The 10,477-nt window shown below is 41.5% G+C and overlaps 1 protein-coding gene across 1 annotated transcript in view; it reads right to left on the bottom strand.

Moving 5' to 3' along the window:
• The window catches only part of pcxb (pyruvate carboxylase b), a 294,075-nt gene that overhangs the window by 267,617 nt on the left and 15,981 nt on the right, over positions 1-10,477 (bottom strand). The window contains exons 7-10 of the mRNA XM_020610143.1: positions 10,095-10,240; positions 6,088-6,205; positions 4,083-4,150; positions 2,181-2,264 (exon numbers count right to left, since the gene is read on the bottom strand). Coding sequence (XP_020465799.1) covers positions 2,181-2,264; positions 4,083-4,150; positions 6,088-6,205; positions 10,095-10,240 — 416 coding nt within the window. The remainder of the gene's footprint in view (positions 1-2,180; positions 2,265-4,082; positions 4,151-6,087; positions 6,206-10,094; positions 10,241-10,477) is intronic.

The raw sequence follows: 10,477 nt of genomic DNA, 5'->3' as shown, positions 1-10,477 counted from the left end.
ATCACATCATAAGTCTCTCCAAGTTTCCGTCCATCTCTTATACAACCCTTTCTCCAACAGTATCATCAAGGTCGTTTCTTTAGCAAATCACCGCTTCTTTCCCTCCTAGTCTTCCCTCCATTTCTCAACTGGACCATTACCTGAAAAGGCCATTACTTGGAATCTCTTATGAGACATGAGGCTTGACTTTTAAGTGATCCTGACACCGTTGAGCCGATTTTCTGGCAACACTATGATCAGCGAAGGATGGAGGATTTTTAGAAGCTAAATACAGAGTGAGTTTTCACCTGGCAGTAAAACGTTTATGCACCGTTTAAGCAGTGTGCAAATAGTGACAAAAATCACTAAATTGTTCAAGAAATTGGCTCAAACTATTTGCATTTAGTGTCTGCTCTGTTGACTTCTATTTCCAGTTTTAAAAAGAGCATTTTCATTTTCCAAGTCTAGCAAAGCACCATGTCCCCCCTCATTTGAATCACAGGTAAACAGCACATTACAAGCCCTGGGGAGAGTCTGGGCATTCTGTAGACCAGTTAGACAGAAAAATCTGTAGCACTGGGAATTTGCTCTGACTTCCTAAATACAACCCCGTGCTCGAGTGTCCTTGCAGTGAAGGCTTCTCCAGTTTCAGGAAGCCATGTATGCTGAAGACTGCCAACTTTCCTTTACAAGTGGTCAAACCTGCTGCACATTCAACATGCTGACACCTGCCTTGACAGCTTCGAAGAAATACTGCTTCCTGGTGAATAAGTTGGGATTTTTTCCAAGTTTCTTATATGCCGTGTCCATACGTATGTGAGAATAAGTTAACTTTTTCTCTCCACAGTGACCCTGAAGGTTTTCACTCTGAATACAACATAGTAAAAAAAACAAGGGAGAAAACAGAAGAAAAGTCCAAAGTCTGAGGCTCAAATGAGGCTTCAGTTGTCCCACTAAGCACATCTTTCAAAGTTACAGTTCAGTTAAGACCAATTTCCCTCATTTCCCACGATAGTTCCCTAAACAGCTGTGGCAGAAGGATATGCTTTACTTGTAAATGCATAATATCACCGTCTCTCCTGGTCGTCATAAGATGGCCCTGAAGATGTCTTGACATGCACCAACACTTGTTTCTATAAAGCATGTCATTGTTAAACTGTAGGTGAATTGCTACCTTTTTAGAAACATTATCTTGGACATACATAATTGACTGGTGAATACATAATGTGTCATTTATTTGCACTTAACCCCTCAGCTCGATTAGCTCTACTGGTGATTGCATAGATGCTGTGCAGAGTTTCTCTCTCAGCACCTCTCCTATTATAGAAATGGGCACTACATGCACACAGATATGTCCGATTTGACTGCCATTATCTGCAGCTTGGGCCTTTCAAGGTCTGTCAGGGGAAATCTGAACACTTGTGCCCTTTGCTTAGATAGCGATGGGCAAACAGCCTGCATAAACACAGAAATGAACTACTGCTTACAAGGTGTAAATGAAGCAGGAATAAACTGGTGGAAAAACCTGGAGGGACACTGAGATGTCACATGCACAGACATAATCCAGACAGATCTGGACCCAAAACCCCAAAAATACTCCAGCTATTCAATCTGCCAAGTACAAACTTACTTCCAAGTCAACGCAGAGCACAACTCAAGTAGGAAACACTGGTGTAATGACAAAGTACTGTAAGTTTTAGAACTACTGTGTTTGTCACATTCCAGGTGAAAACCTGCCGGGTCGGGGTGGAACCTAAGAAAGTTGCAACTAAGACCTACTGTCACATACATATGGGCCCATCAATATCGTTTTCAATTTGACAACTCCGACCTGTCCAGGGTATACCCTGCCTCTCGCCTAGTGTCATCTGGGACTGGCTCCAGGCCCCCACCAACCCCCTCCCCTGGGACCCTGTTCAGGATAAGCCGTATAGAAAATAGATGGAATTTGACCATTTCTTTCACAGGGTAGAGTCATATAATAACTGATTTAATAAGTACCTATTAATTTTGTACACATTAAAAAATGATTAAACAGGTTTGTCTATTCATTAAGGACCACTTCCCCCTAATGTAATAAAATGCTAATTAAAATGAACTTTTGGGAAATGCCTGAGTGACAAAAATAAGAGGGCAAAGAGAGACACGAGAAACCACAAGCGCTTTGTTGATTGTGACTTGAACACCAAAGACAACCATACCTGCCGGGCGAGGTTGACGGCATCGGTGTGAAGGCGGTCTCTCAGGTGAGGGTCCAGCTGGGAAGCCGGTGCAATCTCCACAACCTTCAAAACAGGATGTTGCAGATACAGTGACAAGACTGCTAATACAGAAATGTAATATAAAATTGTTTCAACTCAACCATCTTAGCCAAAGCCTGAATCTTCAACAGGTCCAATTCATTTATTAATACTTATGATCTGTGCAAAAACATGAAACTAAATTAATAACCAAGTGAACTGCTGTGACTCATGATTAACAGATTCTCTAGGGTAGATCAAGTGAAATGATTTCAAAGCAGCACTTAGTTTCCCAACAACATTTGGTAAATATTTTTCCTACAATAGCCATCAGTGGGATACAGTATATGTCACTTCAGCAAAACAGATGGAGTGAATCATCTGTAGTCTCACAGCCTTTCATTCAGCCTGGCCAGGGCTGCTGGGTGGGTGGGGTTCACCATGTTGGATTCTGATCTGTTTCGGTCCACCGTGTCAAACAAGTTCACCCATCCAAGAGAACTAATTGAATCCGGTTCAAACCAACATGACCCCTGTCTGATTTTAGAAAAATAAAACTACAAGAGCTCAAGTTTCTTAACAAAACTTATTCTACAAAAAACTTTCCTCATATGAACAGCATTTCCAGTACAAAGAGAAAAGCTAAACAGATCCAATCAGTGCTTTGCCATCTCAGATCTTTCAACAATATTCCTGTTTCTAGATTCAGAGATCTTCAGGGCGAAGGTAGATCGAGTCTCTGAATCAAAGAGCTGCTGAACAAAGCTGCTAACATGATTTTTATAATTAGATTTTAAAAAGAGATGAATGCACAATAGAAACTGAGGTGACAATGGGTAATGAAATATACACTAATCGCCTACTTCTGACAAAAGCATAGTTATGAGTGACGATTACATTACCTTCCCATTTTCTCTCTTCTATAAAACTCAGACATTTGATATTTTTCCTTTTTCATGTGATGCCATTAATTTATTTCAAGCACAAACCCAAATGAATGAGCTATAGATTTAGTTTTTAACGAACCGTTTTTCTTGATCTTGATTGGTGGAGAATTACACAGCTGCAACTGTTGCCAAGACACCCATTGGTACAGCATTAGTTGTACTATATCTCTCGCCCACTACTGCTCAGGACATCTATAATACCCTCAGGCCACCAGTGCCAGAATAACCATTCCTGCAATCACTTTATACAATATGTTGCTTAGCTGGCCTGTTTATATGTTCAGAATGCAGTGGTTCCAGCTGTGATTTGTGCTCATAACCTTTGGCCCTCAACATCCATTAAACACTCATTTACATTACAGCAGAAATGCCAAGATATGCTTAAATTTAAATATTAAGTTGGGTTAGATGAATTTTTCAAATGAACACAACTGCTTCTGCTTCAGAAGCTCCATCATCCCAGTCCCCGAGAAACAGGCCTACTGACGGCCCCCCTGCAGTTTACCTGCTGGGCAAACAAGTCAGCGGATGATGCAGCGAACTTGGCACTGCACCACATCCTCCCACAGAATCTATGCACAGGCTCTCTTTGTGAACTTCAGCTCGGCGTTCAACACCATCATCCTGGACATCCTTAACTGTAAACTGACCCAGCTCACAGTTCCTACCCCCACCTGTCAGTGGATCACCAGCTTTCTGACAGACAGGAAGCAGCAGGTGAGGCCATCCTGGGAGTTACTGGAGCAACAAGATGTGGCAACCACCACAGTGCAGTCATGTTAATAGCTCAAAATACAAGTATATAATGTTTATGAATTTCCCCTATACTTCCCCTGCCTCTGACTATACTATTCTATTGTCTGTTGCCTAAAACACACCAAGAACCTCTGTGCCAGAGACAAATTCTGATTCTGACCTTTTGGTGTCTCCGCTGAATGGAGCAGTCTCTCTCATAGAGGTGGATGACATTACCATATTTATCGCCTGGGGAAAGAAAGACAAAAAGAGAAGTAAGAAATTGACAGGGGGAAACAAAGAAAAATTACAAAATAATAAGTATGAACAGAAGGAGAGTCTGATTTCAAATAAGAGGTGTGAAAGAAACGCCATCTGGTCCGTGACCGACTACGAGAGACAGTTTGAAATTTAGAGCTTTGGCAACCACAGACAGTCTGAAAAATCTAGAAATTTAAGACCAAATTCTCACAACACAGCTCCTGCTACAACCTACATCTACACCTAATCTGTGTGCAGGGTTTCACGATTAATCGCTTTTCATTCTCGATTCAGACCCCTACACCATCTCATTTGCACGTGACAACCATTCTGCCATGTTTTCATTAGCAGGGAGATCCATTACATCAAACCAAGCGCTCCCTTTTTCTCACCAAGCTGTGTTAACAGGAATGCGCATCATGCAATGAGCTGTACACAGGAACAGACTGATTCAAAACCAATTCAACATGTCAAGATGTCTGCAAGTATTGTTCTGAAGCTACCAATGACAACATGGCGAGAAACATCACCTCAAAACACAACAGGAAGTTTGAACTTAAAAAAAAAAAGACTAAAAATTCTGGTTGGCATTTGGAGGACGAAAAGCTAACGTGCATAACTCCAGACAGTGGAGCAATGTTGCAACAAGGATTCAGTCTTTGGCCAACAGAGAAAATCATGATTCAATTTTGAATGAAAAAAAAAAAAGGGATTCATATTTTACCCAGAATTATGCAGCCCTAGTATACAGGATATAACACAGGATGCACCGGTTGACCCTAACCCTGCACCGTCTAATATAGACTCCCCCCGAGGGACCTCTGACCTACGAAGAAATTGTAAAAGGTACAGTTTTGAAAACCACTTAAGGGTACAGTACATTTAATAATTCACTTTCGGCTGTTCCCGTCAGGGGTCACCCCAGCGAATTGTCACACTGACGGCTCGCATGGTGAAGTTTGGCACACATTTTACACCGAATACCCTTCCTGACGCAACCCTGACTAACCCGGGCCGCAGCAGTGAAAGCACTGAATCCTAACCGCTCGACCATCAGGGTTAAGTACAGTACATTTAATAGCAGGTTCTTTTCCCTCCATGTACCTCACTGTGTGTGGAAACCAGCAACAGACTGGCCAGAAACAAAACCTCAGTGCAATGCTTATGAAAAATGGCACCTAATGTCTTTTTTAAATAACCTTTAACAAACGTTATATCTAGCACAGCAGCACATATTAAATCACAATCTGACATGTCTCAAAATTGATATACTACAGTCCAAGACTGCAAACCATGGATATATAGTCCCCATCTCACACAAAATGGCCTGCAAGATGTGACCTGTAAGATTGCTGCTATCACAGAGTTTAACAGGCCTCAGAAGGAGTAAAACTGGAGGGGGGGGAAGACAAGCAAAATGGAACAGTAGAAAATGCTTTGAGAGCAAGAGAAAGTATGAGATGGTAAAAGTGAAAAAGGGCAGTGGGGAAGGAGGAAAACAGGGCTGGCAAAGACATGGCTTTTAACAGATAAAAATTCACAATCCCCTGCACGGCCTCAAGACAGTAATTACAGGGTCCACATATGTGCACAGAACCCCTGCCAAAAATAATCAAGTGTGTTTGATAACAAGCCCTTGCAGTGCAGCATATGCTCCAAATGTAGACGCTACCTTGGTTGAATTTCTGTTCTATAATATAGGGTTGTTAGATCTGCATTCATTATGAGGAAAACAATGACAGACCCTGCACCAGCCAAATTTTGATTCCCTCTCATTGTGCATCTGTTTCACGTCTTCCCTTAGCACTGCTACTCAATTTGAGGACTTCTAAGCATCTTGCCTTCTTAAGCTTCAGTCAATTAGCAAACAAAAGAAAATGGACACAGTTAAAGGACAAGACGAAAGGAAGCGGTAGTGCACTTACCAAGGATCTGCACTTCAATATGCCTTGGCTTTTCAATGAACTTCTCAACAAACAGGGCTCCGTTTCCAAAAGCCGCCAGCGCTTCAGAGTAGGCCCGCTGGTAATTCTCCTCGAGTTCCTGAAACAGTCAAGAGAAATCCATACACATCTGAGTTAATGCCAACATTAAGAGGAATGACAGTGACAGCAAAGAATTTGTATGGTTTTGAGTTTTGTTGCAACACATTTCACACTCATTTAATCTCAACAGATCATTTACTTTTTACTTAAATCTCCTATTTTCTATGAAATTCAGCATTACTTCCTGTGTGATGTCATGCAGTCTTCTGCCCCCCTCATCTTGTTTACACGCCCCTTAGGGAGCAAGACGTACACAGTGTCAGTGATCAGGCTGAGGAGGTCATGCCACAGCATGATGAACGGTCATGACTCAACGTGCTATTGTCAGTCTGAGACATGCTGCCAGCCAATCCAGGCTCCTCCACTGGGAATTTCAGAGCCACAGGAGAGGATGCTTGAGCCCTTCTTTCCTTGGCTGTCATTTCACAGCCTTGAGAAAGGATACCACTAGAGACAAAACCAGATGCTCAAGGCAGAAGCAGACAGAATTGCCAAAAGCAGGTCCATTGTTGCGGCAGAATGGCTTCTTTATAAAACAGTGCAGAGTTGACGTCAAAAAAAAAAAAATTTTGACAAACCAAAAATTCTGCCACTGAATTTTTTTCTGCTATATTAACGTTCTCATTCAGAGCTTCATAGAGGTAACTACAATAAATAAATTCTAGTTTCATGAACTCAAACAGAGTACAATATTCAAAAGGAATAGTTCATCCAATTCTTGGCACAATAGTGAATAGAAATATTTCTCAAATTGTCTAATTCAATGTTAACATTCCATCTAACAGATCATGAGTCACTGTGCATGAAAAAGGACTTAACATATCTTTTCAAACCAGATATTGCAACTGAATTTAAGTTTAGCTGAGTGGTAAATTATAGCTAAAAAGCCCAATTTCCATCTGCATCCCATCTTCTATTTCCCAGAATCAAACTAGTTAAAAAATAATTGTTAGTCATATTGCAACCTAAATAGAGAAACAAAAGACCACAGTAAATTTAACATTCATTACAACATAAGTGACTAAAGAGAACACCGGCCTCCAACTCACACCAAGTTATAAGTGTGAGAAAATTCATGGTCAGACTTTGGCAAGTTGTCAAATCATTGGTGCACCTCTTGTTTTGTAAATGACCAAAGAAAGACCAAGTTAGCAGACTTTCATTTGTACTCTTTCCACATCAGTTCAGGCCGTCTGTCGGCTCTAGCCACAGGAGCTTTGATCCGTGCCGTTCTCCTTTTCTGTTACCCTTTAGAAAAAGCACGTCACGTCAGATTTGGAGCTGAAATCTGGTACTTTAATGCTGCCTTGCTTATCAGTAAACAAACATCTCCTACAGTTTGCTGCCAATAGTTAGGCTCTCAGTTAATTCAGCGTACAGATGACCCACAAGCCTTAATGGAATAAAAAGTCAGTTTACACTGAGAAAGCTCTTTACAGTTTCCTCACATAACATCAGCTGGAGCCGCTGAGGCCCCTGTGGCTCCAGTGAATAAGTACAAATGTCAACAGCTAATTAATTAGACTAGTACAACTCAGAAAAGGCCATACTTTCAGATGGAAGCTGATTTATGAGGCCTCAGTAACAGTACAAACATAACACTGCCATTCCTTGTGGAGATTAGTGACTAAGTCAGTAATAAGCATTTTCACTCATTTATCACAAACCATAATTTATCAAGAAAACCCACCAATGAATCAATTTGTTGCCACCCTAAAGGGAAATAACTGAAAGATCCTACTCTGAACCTATAAGGCATACAGTACTTTTAAAATCGGGGACTAAAGAGGTAGTATATTTCACATACAGTGGAACCTTGGATTGGGAGTGTGGGTGCGTGTTCCTTATTTTGAAAAGAGAAGACTAGTAACCCGGTTTGCAAGTGTTTTGCAAGACAAGCAAAAAAATTTTGATTCGATATACGAGCGAGGTCTCGCAATACGGGTAGTACGTACACTTGTCTGCCAAGCGTCACGTGACATACGTCACAACTGAGCCGAAGGTTCTCGCGCTTCACTCTTAGTCAATATCTGTACTGTAACAACGGCCACTCACGCCAGCCACGAATCTTTTCAAAGGTAAGGTGCAGGTTTATAACTGTATTTTGTATTACTGTAATCATTTTTATATGGATAAGTGGGTGTGGAACAAATCATCTGAGTTTCCATTATTTCTTACGGGGAAATTCGCTTTGATATACGAGTGCTTTGGATTACGAGCACATTGCTGGAACCAATTATACTCGCAATCCAAGGTTCCACTGTATTTGAAAATGCCACCAGCCATGAAGGATGAGGTTACTTTGTGTAGCTCCAATTCACCACTGATCTGTCCTCTTCTGACAGTCTGACATGTTCAAACTTGGGAGGCAGGAGCAGGAGAAAGCAATGCCTGTTCAAATGGACACTAACCACACCCACTGCTGGAGGTACAAAAAGCCAAGCTGTTGCTAGGCCTCCGCTGAAATAACCAGGAGCAATAACTTGCCTCTTCCTGGCGTCTATAGACCTGAAGGAATTCATTTTTCCTGTGAGATACATTGGATAACAAGGACATTAAACCTTCCCATTTACTGGTTTTCTGAGGAAATGTAATTATTTTACCATTAATACTTTACAACAGTCTTTAAATAACCAATGTTTCCGTATTATTGAACCGTGCCAAGTGAAACTATCATTGGTCCTACTTGACTCGGCTACCCAATAATCAATAGAGGTCTAGTGTTTTTATTAGAGGTTACATTTTTAAAACCATTCTGAATTTGTCACAGGCAGCTCCCAAGCACTAAAAGTGAGCAACTGTTGGCTGCCCACATATTTTTAAGTCATTCGGCTCAAAATCTGTCTATAAGCAGTACTATTACATTTTAACACCCAACACACAAGAGCAGAAACAGACACATTCAGTCATTTACTGTATATATAATATTTTTTAAAGCTATACTGTAGACTGCTTTGATTTTTTGGACTCGATGCAGTGATTGCATTTGTACATGCAGATGTTGGAAAAAAAATTAAGCCTGCAGTCTAGAGGTCGCAACAGTTGGTACAGGTCAATCAGTAATTAAACTGTTATTCCTAAGAGACTTGTCAGAATCCAGACAGATAACCGAGACAAACACCTACACATGCAAACTGGAGCAAGATCACTGAAGACATGGAAAATGAAAGGTCACGTGATGTGTTGGCCAGACACAGCTGGTCTAATGTCACATCATTTAACAACAAACTGCTTCCAAGATTCCAGAGGATGCTAATAGAGTAATATCACTCCAAAGACCAGTTTGGGTCTACACTTTACTCCATTAAAGTGCCGTATAGTCACTGTGCCAGCTACTGTATAATGACAGGCCATCGCTGCTGTCTGGTGATGGCACCTTTACATGGCAGAGAGGAGGAAAATGAGTGCACAATACATGGGTAGTTTCAGGGCACATTAAGTTATTGAGGAAAATTTCCCAAGTGCAGCTTCCCATCTTCTGCTCAGACAAGGACACACAAGACACCCAAGATGGGTTTTATGATCTTTACATTAAAGTCTGTATTTGAAAAGTGGGGTTGGACAGTTACAGTACTGAAGGACATTTTCTTAATGTCCTCCGACAAGCCAACAGGTTTCACCATGTGACAGCGTGCGCGCGCGCACACACAGGGTGATTGGTGGCCGGAGAGATAAATGACCAAGTTGTAGTGGCCAAGTAATTTCATTATGATGCACCACAAACAGAAAATTAATGAATATGAAAACCAAACATTTGTCATGAAGCTGGCCAGCCATCAGGTCGGGTTTGTCCACTCTTTGCTGGACAAGCCGTCGGACAAGATTTATGTTGTTAGAGCAAGCTGTTCACGAACGTGATCGTGTGCTGCGGTGCCAGATGGGCTCACCTCGTACTCTCTGACCACCCTCATGCCTCGACCTCCTCCTCCATAGGCTGCTTTGAAGATGATGGGGAAGCCATATGTTTGGGCAAACACTTGTGCATCCTGCAGGGAGGAGATGGGGGAATCTGTTCCTGGGACCACAGGTACACCTAAACAAGGGTGGGTTGAATGAGAAATCTCATACTTTGAGATGCAAAAAAATAAAAAATAGCACAGTAACTGTCAGAGTGAGTGACTGATGTACTACCCAACACTCGTGTCTAATCCTGAGCGTGTGTTCACTCGTGTATAGGAAGCACTTGGTGTACAAAGACACAGAGGAGCTTTCATTGCTTTGGTAGATTCTGTTGAGGGTTTTACACACAGCTCTGAAAAAAGACCTGAAG

This window comes from Monopterus albus, unplaced genomic scaffold (assembly GCF_001952655.1).
Source record: "Monopterus albus unplaced genomic scaffold, M_albus_1.0 scaffold104.1, whole genome shotgun sequence".
In the NCBI taxonomy this organism is placed as follows: domain Eukaryota; kingdom Metazoa; phylum Chordata; class Actinopteri; order Synbranchiformes; family Synbranchidae; genus Monopterus; species Monopterus albus.
Note: the sequence above shows the minus strand (reverse complement) of the source record. Positions and strands in the feature narration are given on the sequence as shown.